The sequence below is a fragment of the Phyllostomus hastatus genome, unplaced genomic scaffold (genome assembly GCF_019186645.2).
Source record: "Phyllostomus hastatus isolate PE091 unplaced genomic scaffold, TTU_PhHast_1.1 phas_contig_41, whole genome shotgun sequence".
Lineage (NCBI taxonomy): Eukaryota > Metazoa > Chordata > Mammalia > Chiroptera > Phyllostomidae > Phyllostomus > Phyllostomus hastatus.
This window is the reverse complement of record NW_025333876.1, coordinates 11,521,208-11,536,813: the sequence shown is the minus strand read 5'-3', so window position 1 is coordinate 11,536,813 and position 15,606 is coordinate 11,521,208. Positions and strand designations below refer to the sequence as shown.

Below are 15,606 nucleotides of genomic sequence, written 5' to 3'. Positions count from 1 at the left end.
CTTACATTTGAATATTCCTATTTCCCCTTGATAAATGTCTTTCTTATTCTTCTGTAATGAAATGGCACTGCCCAGTTAAAATGGAAGCCATATAATGCCAAGAAAGAGTAATGCTCAGCAAGTGTTTAGCTCTCTATTCAATATAAAAAATTAGGAACTTCTTTTCACAAAATCCATAAAGTCTGAATTTAAAACAAAAATTTCCTTTGTGTCATCCCAAAGTAAAATTTTTATTAAATCTCAGATTTTAAAAGACTAAGGAATGTATTTGATATTCTACTCCCTCCTAATATGAATAGAGTAGAGCATTCTTTCTTGTTCATCTATCAGATGTGTGGTGGCCATGAACTGTGGCCACATGTGTAGAATTAAGTCATAAAGAAGCTTTAGGGTTCTATATGTCTCTCAAAATAAAGTACTTTCTAAAGTTAATCCTACTGAGAATCACTGTTTAAAAAAAGAAATAAAAATAAATCAAAAGTGCACATATATGTGAAAGTATCTTTTTATCTTGTTTGTTTTTGATATTTAGCAATATTGTATAGTGATGGGCAGATGACAGGACTGCAATTTTCTATTACAACTAACTACTGCTTATTAAAAAATATTAAAAAGGAATATTTGATATCTGATCTGGGATTTGAGGCAAGAGAGATTACTTTTATAAGCAAAAGTCTTAAGGCACTATAGGAAACAGCAGAAAAATGAAGAGGTAGGAATTTTTGCTTTTTAAGACAGCAGCTATGTTGCTAGATGCACTGAAAAACTGATGAAGGACAAAACTGATATAAAAGGAAAAGCAGCCAGCAAGTTCTTTATTGAGATGCTATTTATACTTCTAAGATAAAGTTAATTATTTCTTTAAGAAAAGTATAGTCTATAAAAGTATGTTTCCATGACCAAAAGGTACTGTGAATAAGTTTCCAAATGCATGCTTGGATGTTAACCTTACTTGTTCCCTTATAAGGCTCTGCCTTGATTACACCTGAATTTAGTCTAGATTCCATCTATGAATGCACAGAGTATGTTATATAATATTTATATACTGAAACATACTGGCACTTGAGAACTGATAGAAATATTTCAGCCAAAGGGAAATGTTGCCAAACACAGGAGTTATAAGCACAGTGACTTATTTTCTTAATAATAGTGTCTAAGAGGAAATACCATTTCAGTTAGATAAATTTTCCACTCTAAGTTTGTGGAATGTTGAAGTGGAAAACAGGAGCTTGTACAAATTCAGAAAGACACTTCCTCGCCTCATTTCCAGTCCTGAAAACAAACAGGGCAAACTTCTTACCCTGTGCTATCTGAGGACAATTTGGCTACTACTATCTGGAAGTCACTGTGGGATGAGGACTTGGGAGGTGGCCGTACAGACAGTGCAGGAGTGAGGAGACTGGCTTCTTAGGATGTCAAAGAGGGCAATGGAAGAAAAGTCTCCAATGTGCCATGGTTCAATCAATAACAGCATTAGTATCAAAATAATATTCCAAATATTATTCTGATGAAGAGAAACTTGAAACCAAAATCCACATCTTTCCATGAGTAAAAACCTTCGGCAACACTGGTCTAAACTGGGAAAATACTGAGTCTTCCTGAGACCAAGATTTAAATACTGCCAAAATTAATCAAGTAAGAACTTGAGTGTATATTAATACACTCAAAATTTAAAATAAGACAAACACCTAAAAGTCACATCATTTTAAATGAGAACTATTATTCTTTATATTCTTTCTGAAAATAAGGAAAGACCCATTACTATATAGTATTCTCTTCTGGACATTCCAATATTTTTCTACTGATAAAAAAATTGCTAAAATAAAATAAGGTAAGGTTTGGGGTCTATAATCTCGTGTACTTTATAAAGGCTTTAGCATCTCAGATCAAGGGCGTAAATGTTGAGTTCCTCGTGAAATCAAGTTTCGTCTGACTTCTCTTTTCAAGTAACCAGAATATGAGAATAAAAAAATATAAGATTAATTTTACATGGCTAATAGAAGACAGAACTAGTAAAGACAGATGAATATACCAGAAGGCATTTTTGGTTTCAATATAAAGAATTTCCTATCAACCACAGATGGACAACAATGGAAACTGGATGCCTCTCCATGAGGTATGCTCCCTGATTTCTCTCACTAGAGTCAAGCAAGCAGTGAACACACTATCTGGTCCAGAGTGTTCTGGAGGAACCTCCAACACTAGAAGGAAGTTCCAACTAGATGACATTTCCTGCTTCCACAGGTCTCACTCACTAAGGGCCTCAGAAGGCATGACAGGTCACTGCCCCCACCAGCCATCAACTGGAAAGCTTCCTAACTACCACATATGTGCCACTGTCTAATCAGCAGGCCAGAGTCTCCACCTCATCTAAGGCAGGGAGGGTCTCACCTAACTATTTAGTGTAAGAAAGGAGAGTATGGAAGAAAGAAAGGAAGGGAGGAGCCTCCTGACCCCACGGGTGAGCTAGTCAGGAGGAGGGGATATGGAAGAGAAACAACCCTGCCCCAAAACACACAGTTTCTTTCCTCCCGGTCATCTGTGTGACTGGCTTGTCTGGGTCCTCCAGCTCTGCTCCTCTATGTGTTACCTGCTCTGTTCCTCATCCTAGCCTGCACCCCATTCCCAGGTTCTCCTAGGTTACAGGGCAACATGACTACAGCAGGAAGAGAAAGGAAGGTAGGGTTTGCAGAACTGAAGGGAAGTCCCTGTCTGCCAGGCCACAGGGAATGCCTATGTGTTCCTGTTTTTTTTCCCACTTTGGCTAACACATTCCTCTTACATGTATTTTTAAAAGCTCTATGGTTTTTTGGTAGGTGTGTATTTTCATATATATAGGTGCTAAATAGATTTTTCTGGTCTAGACTGGGAAACTATAACCCTTCAACCTCTTAAGTTTCTATAAGAAAATACTGAAACTTAAACAGCCACCAACTCAAACAGTTTTTTTGTTTGTTTTTATCAAACTCTTCATCTCCCAGGGATTACAGTAAATGGGGTTAGGCCTCAAAAAATTAAAGTCCCAGTTTCCATGGGAAACAACTTCCCAGATGAGCACTGTTATTGGACTTTTGGGGGAACAGTATGTGAAAAACTTTTAATTGCACTAAATGTCTCACGCTGTAGAAGTAGTAGAAAAAGCCCAAAATACAGGGAGAACCAAAGCAAATAGGAGGCCTATTTGTTTGCAGGCTAATATTAAAATATTTAGAAAGCAACATAATTCTTCACTCATAATCTAACTACCCCTCTTTAATAGGTTTGTGTATTCTATTTCAATCTTCTTTTCACATGTGTGTATACTTTTTTTATATAGATGTCTTTATTTCTAATGATCTCAAAGAGTAAGCTAAGGCTATGAAGAGTAGACAGACTTGTGAAAATTTTACTTTCAGACTCTAAGAACCACACATCTGGAGATTCCTCCAAGCTGATCAAACCAGTTACACAGCACAGTTTACTTGCAGTTTAGTCCTATTTACTAACTTGGACATTTATTTTTTAGTTTTTCTATTAATTTACCTGACCAAGTATGAACTTTTACAAAAAGAGTAGCACATTATGGGCTGTGGCTTTGTTTTCCGAACAGGAATGAGTGCCCAGATATGCTCTACTTCACAGATTTCACATCCTAGTACCAGTCTGGTACACAGCAGTACCTGATAGATGTCTAGTGAAAAACTCCAGCAACCCCAAACAAAACCAGAGACAGGATCTCAAATGGCATTTCATTCAACAGCTTCTATGCCAAGGACAGAAAAAGTCAGGGCTGTCATGGCCCCAGAAAACATAGCTGAAATGCAGAACAATGTTAAAAAATAAATTGGTACCAGGGATAAGCTTTGGTTTAGGTTCAAGGACTAAGAACTGAATTAGCTGAGAGTTTTGGGGGTCAAGGTAAAAACTGGGGACCAAGCATTTCTTGACCTTATACAAAGAAGAGTAAGGTCAAGAAACATAATGTATAAAGTTAGGCAGGCAGCCAAGAAACAGAAATAATGTACCAGAGACAAAGTGATATTGGAAAAGAAGCTCAGTTGCCCCAAACTGCCAGGATTCCAGGAATACAGAATACTAACCTGCTTGTTCTCTGGCATAGCTGACAGAAGCTGCTGGGCTTTGAGCTGCTAGCACAATCTCTCTCTGTACTATACAAATCTGACCACATAACTACTCCCATTCCCATTCTCCCAACTCAAGCTATATGTGAGCCCCTTTCCGTACAGGTATGTACCAGAAAACAATGTCTAGACTGGCTGGAGAGAAAGAAATGACAGAGTGTGCTTATGAGGCCACTAGATTTTGGGATAAAAGTAGAGTGTTCCCACATGGGCTGTATTAGAAAATACAAAGAATGAGTTGGGAAAAATGGACTCTAACTCGGGTTCCAATTTTCTTTGGTCACGTGGTCTTAGGGAAGCCACGGAAGCTCTTTGCACATCCCATTCCTCCAGGTTAATGTAAGGGATGCATCTATAATAAATTCTTAATTGATATTTCCACAAGCCAATGCAGAGTTCTGAAATGGGATTTCAGAATAGAATTATTAAAATATAAAAAGCTTTTGCCATTCTCAGACATATCCTATAATCTCCTCTTTCCTAGCACAACAGGGAAACTTCATGTATTGGGCTGGTGACATTCAGCCACCCAGGTGGAAAAATGTTCATGTTGTTATTTAGAATTCTAAGAATTAATGCTAACCTTTCTCTGGTGATTAAAAGACACACCTCATATAAATAAATGTTTTAATTTAGTTAATTCACTTCTGATTCTTAAGTCCAGAAAAAGAGATGTTAAAGCTGATGTCGGGGTTCTGGGAAAGTCTAAGCAGCTTGCATGATTCAAGGATGCGGGGGCCAGGTCTTCCTAAGGCTGGGCCAACTCCTGCCTAAGGTGCTGTCTCGTGCTTAGGCATGGCAGGCCAATGGCACTGCTGGGTGACGTGGCTGAGGGACATCTGGGTGAGTGAATGAAGACAGGCATAAATCTCTTTTGGATGATTTCATAATGCTTTAATTTTTAAAAAATTACCAAGAATGTATGTTTCACAGGTGACAGTTAAGAAACTATGATAAGTAAACAAACTTGTGGGAATATCCACAATCAGATTAACAAAAAGCCATGTTCAAAAGATTATCTCTCATACATTCCAGTTTTGTGTGGACTTTAAAAAATACAACTAAAAACAAATCCCCCCTATAAAACCAAACAAACAGTACACAGTGGAAAGATGGGTAAGAAAGAATACTCTGGACCTCAGATAGTTTGGATCAGGTATTAGACAATGGAACAGATTAGAGGAAGAAAATCAAACGACACTGTGGAAAAAATGACCAACTCTGAGACTGAGGCTGGGGAGGGGAGTAAGAGAGAGATTTACTTTACATTAAAGAAAACTTCTGGATGTGTGCCAAAGGGACATGAAGATTTTACTTTGAAAGTGACATAGATATTAAGGCCATGGAAGGATTTGGAAACAGCCAGGTATGATGATCTGGTTTTATTTTTAAAAACATTTATTAGTTTCCTAACTATAAAGGCTGCACTTACTGCTCATTATAAAAAAAAAAAAAAAGACTCTTAACTTATTCATTGTTCTACTACCCAGAAATTATAATCAATTAGGTATATTTGGGTCAGGGACTTTGTTTGTTTGGTATGTCTGAATTTTTTATATTTGTTTTTCATTTCAAAAACAGTAACATTTCATATTTTTAAACATCTATGCAAATACCTTGTGGGTTACAAAGTATTTTACGAATATACCCTATTTTACTATTTCCACTTAACCACAGCATTACCTTTAACTTTTTGCTATCATATATAATTCTATGATGAACATCTTTATACACATTAGGATTATTTCCTGAGACTAGATTCTAAAAAGTAATTACTACATGAAAAACAAAGATCTTTTTAAAGCTTCTAATGCATACTGCTAAACTGCTTTCCAAAATGTTTTATAAATTTACTCTTACACTAGCAATGGTAAGAATGACATTTCATTGTACTTTTACCAGCTCTGAGAAATACACATTTGCAGAAATTGTATGTTTAACCCTTAATTTAATCTTCAATGTCTACTTAGTCATAGGACACAAGACAACATGAAGGAGTGTGTGCTCCTAGTATTCTTGGCTTTGTGCTCTGCCAAACCCTTATTTCGCCCTTCGTACATGATGCTGAAGAATATGATGCTGAAGGACATGGAAGATGAAGGTGATGCTGATGCTGACAACTCTCTTTTTCCAACCAGAGAGTCAATTAACCCTTTCTTCCCATTCAATCTGTTTCCAATCTGTCCGTTTGGATGCCAGTGCTACTCAAGAGTTGTACACTGTTCTGATCTAGGTAAGAACATGTCAACTTGTTGTGGAGAATAACATCATTCTGACAAAAATAAATAGGAAAAGTCTCCATTGAAATTTCAAACATCAACTCAATGATTGTAATAAACTTTTCATTTGAATTTTTGAAAAGTATAATAAACCCCAAAGTACATCCAAACTGATTTTAAAAATAAAAAAAATTAGAGGAAAACAATGAGAATTTCATACACAGAACATTTCTTTCTCTTCCCAAATTTAAACCAAAGTGCTTCATTTTCATTTCTTTCAGAAAGAATGGATATTATGGCAGTTTCCTCACTCAGGGTGTTAGCAGGTTAAGATTGTGCTTTTCAGTAAAATTCTACAATAACAAATTTAATCAGCTGTCCAGGACAATGAATAAGTTATAGATTTATTGATGGTAGCCACTCTGCTAGGTGTGAGGTGGTATCTCATTGTGGTTTTAATTTGCACTTTTCTGAGGATTAGTAATGTTGAGCATTTTTTCATATGTCTATGGGCCATCTGCATGTAATCTTTAGAGAAGTGTCTGTTCCAGGTCCTTTGCCTATTTTTTAATCAGGTTGTTTGTCTTCCTGAGATCATTGAAAACTTTAAAAAAAAAATATGTTACAGAGTTGTGAAATCCCTAATCTATGTATTTTAAAGACAATTCTCTATTTGTTTTGAGTGATCTGAGTTTAGAACTGTCTATGAAAGAAGTGGCTAAACTGTTATTTTTAAAAAATCTCTTAAAATGTGTAATTCTCTGCTGAGTATTTTATTTTTGAATACCTCTATTTAAGGTGTTCTCAAATAGAGGGACACACTTATAGCCTGCTCAAAAAGAGGACGTGATGGAAATTAACATCAAGAGTAACTATATTCACCTACTTCCAAAAGAGGGGACGACTCAAATCTGCCACATTATAGTAAGCCAAGGTCTGGCACAAATCTCCCATTCTGGAGCTGGTGGCCCATCAGGGCAACTTCCAGAGTGCACATGAGCATATGGTGCCTCTGAAAGTTTTAGACTCACTTCCTACTGTTATAGAATTTGTGGCACTAGTCAAAGCTTGTTACAATACAATCTAGAGACAAAATGAGAGAGGTGAATAAAAAGCATTCAGGAAAAGATTGTTAGCTAAAATCAGTGGGAAAGTGTTAATGGAATATACAGGGCAGGAAAAAATGGGACTTTAAGCCTTACTTTTGGCATTGGTGTGAACAAAAGATAAAGCAATACTTGAGACAAGCTCGTCTGGAAGTGCATGGAGAATGGTGTGGGAAGAGCAGCAGGAAGGAGAAATGAGGAAGCTGAGACAGACCCTGGTATGAGAAAAGGTTATAGTTAGAAAATATCAGAATGTACTGTCATTTCTAAGCTGCTTCCCAGGCAGGAAACAATTCTACCATCAGTCTGCACAGTTAGTTAGTACATGTGAAAATACTTTGTAAAACTAAAACCACTAAAAAAATGTACATACGTACTTTGACACAGCTAGGTATACATGATTGCGAGTAAGGACAGGTTCATCTTTAGCACAGGCCATCCTTATGTGACAGCCTTCATATTTGCTCCAGAGCAAAGTCATCTGCCTCAATACAAAGATTTTGGAGAAATATCGTATTACATAGCTCTGCTCTAGTACACGACTGTCATGAAAGAACTGAGAAAAAAAACTATCTTATGATAGACAGCTGGTTGTAAATCGTGTTTTCCTGAATATTTATCTTATAAAATAAAAATCAACTCAACAAAATCTGTACTGACACACACCTTTAAATGATATCTCATCATTAGCAGTGTATACTGTACCTCCCCCATGACCTTTGACAATGAAAAGGCTTGGATGCTTACTGCTCTTTCTCCCCAAGAAAATTGAAATTCTTTCCAGAGCACCTAATTTCACCAAGGGCAGGATGGGGGAAGTTTTGTCAAAGTTTATGTTATCAGGCTCTTCTGCAGGACTTCCAGCTTCCTATGAGACGTTCCACTTCAATTTCTAAAATAAAAATAATGTCCTAACAAAACTGCTACTATGTTAGCCCATCAATTTACTAATCCCCTTTTCCTTTGGCATGTTCTCAAAAGAGGTGTCAGTCTTAAAGTATGGAGGGAAGGCTGTGGAGCGAAGTATTGATAGTCACAATATTTAGACATGGAATTCTTCAATTGGGGCTATTAAATATAACACCTCTCCTAAGGAGTAAGGATGGCTCCACCAAAAGTGTGCCAATATCTGAAACTCACTTTAAAATGCATAAAAAAGATGAAATAATGGACAGTTTGTACAGTAAAATATTGATGGTAGAAAGAATATGGGTTTTCACTGTAAAATTCTTTATGCTTTTCTGAATGTTACATTTAAACAATAAAATATTGGGGGAAAACAAGGCCCCATACTCATCAAGCATTAACTATAGTATGAGAAGTCTGACAACAAGTAGGGGTGGACATCTAGGAAAAGCAAAAAAGGTAAGGAACAAATGCCATCTAGGAAAAGCAAAAAAAGTAAGGAACAAATGCACTATGTAGAGATCCTGGTAATTTTCTGCCTTTTTTCTTCAATTCAAGAAGCAAAAAATACATTTAAGTCTTTTAAAATAATTTAATTAATATTTATTGAGTGCCTACACAAAAAAGATGTAGTTGTACCTTGATCTAAGATGACAGAAAAGGAAGCTATTCTTGTACCTGAAAAGAGGAATGGTGACTAATAGGTGGGCCCAGGTAACTTAAAACTGGAGCATATGGCTGAAAAAGAACCAATGCTGTGGATGATAAATTCACTAAAGCTATACTGCACACTTAGATGTCAACAATAACTTGAAGTTTATTATTAAAGAAAGTGGGCAGTAAATTTTTGATAATATGAATGAGAATAATGTAATTCATCTATTTTTCTAAGCAAAACATTATATATATTTAGGCTTCTTAAAATGATCAAAGCCCACAGGATCCAATTCAGTACCACAACAGACTGAAAATGTGCAAAGAACTTGAATGTTCATTAGCCAAAAGTGCAACAGCAGAAGCTGTTGATCACTTTCTCCCAGTCCTAATTGCCACAATGCAGTTTACCTCTATTTTATGCCACCTGCAGCAGATGAACAGTGTCAGCTAGCCCCAGCTAGACATTGTAAAAATAAATTACTGGAAAAGGTCTTTAGGCCTTTCCAAAGAACAATACTTTTGTCATATGTTACATGTTAAGTCATCTGCTACTTAATGGTAACCATGGATTTTTAACAAATTTACATTTCCAACATATTCAATTCACCTCTTCAGCATATAAGGTGTGTGTAACACGTTTATTTATTTCTCAGGTTTGTCCTCCGTCCCAAGCAACATTCCATTTGATACTCGAATGCTTGACCTTCAAAACAATAAAATTAAGGAAATCAAAGAAAATGATTTTAAAGGACTCTCTTCACTTTATGTAAGAATACATGCTAATATTTTCAAATATTTAAGTGAAAATCTCTATCACTACTAATAATTACTACTATTGTGTTCATGTAAACAAGTCTTATTTTTCTGTGTGTAAAGAATGACAAAATGCCTGCCATTCAGGGGTGTTCTAGTTAATAAAAAATTATAGATTTAATTAATAATTTAATTAAACTGATGTTTATTGAATAATAGCCAGGTGAAAGGCAGTGGGCTAAAATTTAAGTAAATGGTCCTTAAATGAGCTTATGATCTATTTAGGTAAGCATAGTCACTATACAATAAAATGAGTAAGATTATGATTATTTACAAGAACTCAACATACAGATTTAAGAAAATTTGTACCTGAACCAAATGATTTATCTTAAGGCACCACAAATGTCTAACAGTAGCACATGCAATATAGCCAACTGACTAATATATACTTATATGGTATTTTTCCTAAATTTTTAAAAATGAAAAAATTTCTTATTATATTTATTAATATTTTAATTTTCTAATATTTAAAAGATTACTATCTCTTTTTAACATTTTGAGCCTGTAGATTTTATCAAGTAAAATTTCTAATGTAATTTGGAATTAAGTTTGCGGGAGAGCCTGATTCCACACTGTCACAAGCATGGGTGTCATCTCTTCCCCTCAGTGGGTGTTCAGCTGATACTGCTACTTCAGTCTCTCCACGTTCTCATGCTGTACTGGAGAGAGGAAATGCAAAAGCTGTCAGCTGCAGTAAAGGGGTATCTGTAAGAGAAGGTAGAGATACCATGACCATCTTTCTTGCTACCAGCCAAGTAGGCCTGTTATCTTTCTGAATCTAAAAGACTTGAGGCCACCCTGCCTACCAGTTACCCTGGGTCAGTGCATGAACCATACTGACCTATCCCAGCACACAGGAATAGGGGACTATTGAGTCCCATTATGCAAACCAGTGTCTGTGTGTTGGCTAGATGAGCAAGGACAATCAAGCTGATTGTGTTTTAGGCACCTGGAGGTATGCTATTTCCTAGGCTCTCTAGCTCAGCCCTCTTGCCTGGAAGGAGTGGCCCCTGTATGGAGCCAAGTCAGCCTCCCTGCAAAGCCATTCTCTTCTCTGCACTTCCAGGCATCGGGGCTCGTGGGACCCTGATTGCTCCCTTCCCTTTTAAATGTACTGTGTAGACAGCTCGAATTTGGTTAAGCTTCATATATACCATAACACACACACACACACACACACACACACACAGAACCTGAAAGAGTATATACTTATTGCACAACCGAAGACTAACTTAAATATTAAGATAATCAGAAATATAAATAGCACAATGGATTCCATCAAGGATCCATCCAGTCTACCCTATTCACTTCAGACCACAGAAACTTTTAGAGAATGGCAAGGCCATTATTCTAAACTTGTAAGTTGGAAATATAGCCTATGAATGCTTCTACCACTTTTTCAGCCTATATTCAGCTATACACCACAAGAATAATTAATGCCACATTTAACACCAAAATCATAAAGTTTTTCATTTGTCACATCATTATTTATTATATTTCAGGAGTAATACAGGGACTTAGTCCACATGTAGTCCTGTTAATCATTGGTAAATAAAAGTTGAGAAGATGACAGGAGCTATCTTAGGCCCTCCTTAATTTCCTTTTTAGTCCATTTCTATGTGGCACTGCACTGGAAGTTAAGGGTTCCACAGTCAGGCAGGCCTGGCTCAGATATCAGCTCCACCAGAAGTGCACTGGGAAGGTAGCTCACCTCTCTGAGCCCAACCTTTTTAGTTGTAAAAGGGCTGTAACAATAGCAGGGAACTCAGAATGTTTATTTATACTAGATGAGCAAATACGTGTAAGGCGACCAGCAAGCAACCATTAACTATTATTGCCACCAGCCTAGTGTTTCTGGACTGGCCAATGTCCTAATGTAAAATACTTAAAATTAAAAAAAAGATTTTATTTATTTATTTTTTAGAGAGGGGAAGGGAAGGAGAAAGACAGGTAGAGAAACATCAGTGTGTGGTTGCCTGTGGCCTGCCCCCTATTGGGGACCTGACCTGCAACCCGGGCATGTGCCCTGACTGGGAATCGAACCGATGACCATTTGATTTGCAGGCCAGCATTTAACCACTGAGGCACACCAGCCAGGGCTAAAATATTTTTTAAAGCACATACTTTATACTGGAATTGTAGGCATATTGTGTATTTCAAAACATTTATTTAATTATATCATCGGTACCTGTCTTTAAAGAGAATCAAAATTTTTTTAGATAATCTATAAATTCTCTATATTATGCTTGAGCTGCTTGTTTAGCACTGTGGTTCTTACACAAAGGACAATATAAGCATTAAAGAACGAGTGAGATCATTATACAAACATAACACTCACAGTTCACTTCCAGACCATTATTAATGGATGTGAAGCCACCTTCATTATATTGTCCTACTCCTGAAAGGCTATATTTTCCTCATGTGCAGGCCTTATATAGAACAGCATTGTTTGGAGCTCTGTGACTGCCACTTTTGGAACTTTTATATAAGAGTCAACATTTAAAAGTACAGCTTAACTGGAGAGAGTCTGCTCACCTAACTTGCTGAGGAAGTCTTTGATGGCACTACATAAAAACTCTTATCCCATTTTATAATACGTATACTTCCTTTTATGAAACTCTGACAACTGCATGTCTTAATTGGGGAGGGGTAGGTGGGGAATAACCCCAAACCCCAGACACGATGGGTGGCTCTAACTGAGGCATACATTTCCTTTGGGGCCCCTTACAGAGGCAGCCTACAGGAACTGCATGTAACAGGAAGAGCAAAGTGCAGGGAAATGAGTAAACATAATAGAGTTTAACTGCCAAAACATTTTTTTGTATTTCTTCTGTGCAATAACAACAACATGAATGACATTGGAAAAGCATATTAACACAATGAGAAAACAAAGGGAAGATTGCTATAGAATGGGACTGGGGACAAAATTCATAAATGCAAAGAATCTAGAGCTGTTCCCTGATAGATTAATAGGGAGAGATAAAAATCCTAAGGAATTCTAAGCCACAGGTCATTCACTCTGAGGAAACACTTGCAAAATCTAGCAGTAAAACAAGGACTAAGCTATGTTCATTTTGCAGTGAAAATAATTACTAGGGTGACTGACAAGTCCTGGTTGCCAAGAACTTTCCCAGTTTTGGTTCTGAAGTTTACACATCCTAGGGGACTAAGAGTGTGGTAGTCAGCACCCTCAGCAAGACACAAACGGTGTGACTGTGAGGAACGCAGAAGTCTGATGCTATAAGTTTTCCCTCTCGGGGCTACTGTCACCTCTAAAAGGTGCTGCCATATCACACTGAGAAATAACCAGTAAAGTGAGGAAGGGTTAAGTCATTCCTAAAGTCTCACCACTGTTTTCCCAATGTTTTAAATATGTCGGAGGGCACTTTTTAGGAGTTTATTTTGACAGGTCTATATTCTAAGAAGAATGGCAAACATTAGGAAACATGAAAAAAGTGAGGTTAAACTTAATTACGCAGAGTGAACAAACTTTAAGGTAAGATAAAAATAATACTACCAACCACTTCCATAAAGGGAAGTGGAAACAGGAGGGTGCCTCTACCATGAGAACACATCACCCACTCAAAGATAAACCAAAGGCACAAAAACAGTCATTATAGCTTTGCACTGTTCCAACTCAGTAGTAAATATATATATATATTTATGGGGAGAGAGAGAAAGTTTAGATTAGGCTGAGGAATTATTTAAATGATTAATCAAGTATACCAAATGATCTAACTTGTACTGATTTCCACGAGTGACTAATCACTGTATAATACTGGTAAATCAATCCACTTCCTAATGTGGTATAACTTTTTATGCTTCATCTAGGCTTTGATCCTCAACAACAACAAGCTAACAAAGATTCACCCAAAAGCCTTTCTAACCACAAAAAAGTTGAGAAGACTATACTTGTCCCACAATCAACTAAATGAAATACCACTTAATCTTCCCAAATCATTAGCAGAACTCAGAATTCATGATAATAAAGTTAAGAAAATACAAAAGGAAACATTCAAAGGAATGAATGCTTTACATGTTCTGGGTAAGTTTTTGCAAATAATGGGACATTTAGAAATTATAATTTATATACAGAGGTAGAGATTTTTGTCATCATTAACAACTTTTAAGACTGATAATTTCCAAAATTAATTAATTATTTTTAAAAATCCTCACCTGATGACATGCCTCTTAATTTTAGAGAGAGAAGAAGAGACACAGATAAAAAGAGAGTGAGACCGAGAAACTTCGATTGGTTGTATCCAGAACATGCCCTGACCTGGGATTGAACCCACAATCTTTTGGTGCATGGGATGATGTTCCAACCAACTCAGCAACTTAACCAGGACCCAAAATTAAACTTTTGAACCTAATAATCTTTACTGAGATAAGCCATTTACAAATCAATTCAAATATTGAAAATTATAGCACCGAAAGATGCCTTTTGTAATACACACACATTTTAATTTTCAAGACTCCTCCCTCTTAAATATTTAGTGTGGTTTCTGTTTTCTGACTGCCCCTTCATTGGTTAAATGTGTTATTATTAAATTTAAAGGTAGTATTTTTAATGTATTGTACAAAGTACTCAAACACAATGTAGAAAATTAATTCAGATATTGTCTGGAATGTACATTTAAATTTTCATTATCTACTTTAAGATTACTGAGCTAAAAAATTTTGGTTGCAAATTTTAAATTATACCTTATTTTACTTTTAACATTAATGGAATGCCATCTCCTCCAACAATATACATTCAAAATTCATAACCAATATTCTTATTCATTTATTCACTTCTTTCATTCAATCAGCATCACTTACTGTCATTTCCTAACTTTTCTTTCTGTTAATAAGTAACAGTTTCTAAATGACTTATAATTTTAAAAGTTTAGGTAACAAATTAATGTATACTAGCAAATACAAATATTTTGAATTATATGTAGGAGGATCTGTTTTTTTCTAATGTAATATTACTACAATGAATCCTGGATCATGCTTATGGTTGGAAGAGAGTGATAATTGATTAATTTAGTAATTCAAAGCAAAACAGTAAACCTGTTATATAGTCCAGCCTATATAATACAAAGCCATCTTTTTCCAGGCTGACAAAAAGGTGAGTAAACACAGAAACAGAAATGAGTCTAAACAATTCTCCTGTTTTTTGGGTGTGTATCTCTCTGCATTGAGTTTCATTCTAGTAAAACATATGTATCTAAATTATGTAATTCCCCCCCTCCCCACAGAGATGAGTGCAAATCCTCTTGAGAGCAACGGAATTGAGCCAGGGGCATTTGAAGGGGTGACAGTGTTCCATATCAGAATTGCAGAGGCAAAACTAACCTCAATTCCTAAAGGTTTGTGTTACTTTATTTATTTAAGATAAAGGGTTTTTTTTTAAAAAAATATCATCCTTAAATAACCATTGAATGTGATGTTGTAAACTGTATGTATTGTAAAAATCACACTGTAATTAGAACTTTTTTTTTTACCAGTCTATCTGATCAGTGTAGTGTTTTCTAACATACACTATAAAGGGCCATATGTAGTACCTTTTTTTTTGGTTAGTATGAAACCAGAATCTTTTTTTCCCTCAAGTGGGAAGAAGCATTAAGAAGAAATAAACCACTTATTTTCCTTCTCTTTCCTGATATTTATTCATCTATACTTTGTCATTCTGTGACATGCCTATTACAAGTGAAAATTCTGTAAAGAAACAAAGGACTCTTGTCCCTTCCACGCTGCAGTGGTTTGCTAGCGTTGCCCCGTTAGGCAAGACTGGGACAG

General features: G+C 36.1%; 2 protein-coding genes across 6 annotated transcripts in view; one reads left to right on the top strand and one right to left on the bottom strand.

The window, feature by feature from the left end:
* The window catches only part of LOC123822774 (centromere protein P), a 278,910-nt gene that overhangs the window by 126,533 nt on the left and 136,771 nt on the right, over window positions 1-15,606 (bottom strand). The gene's annotated exons all lie outside the window — the stretch shown is intronic.
* The window catches only part of ASPN (asporin), a 47,137-nt gene that overhangs the window by 706 nt on the left and 30,825 nt on the right, over window positions 1-15,606 (top strand). For both annotated transcript variants that reach the window (XM_045844927.1, XM_045844926.1), the window contains exons 2-5: window positions 6,092-6,354; window positions 9,663-9,775; window positions 13,654-13,867; window positions 15,066-15,176. In XM_045844927.1, the coding sequence (XP_045700883.1) occupies window positions 6,092-6,354; window positions 9,663-9,775; window positions 13,654-13,867; window positions 15,066-15,176 (701 nt within the window). The remainder of the gene's footprint in view (window positions 1-6,091; window positions 6,355-9,662; window positions 9,776-13,653; window positions 13,868-15,065; window positions 15,177-15,606) is intronic.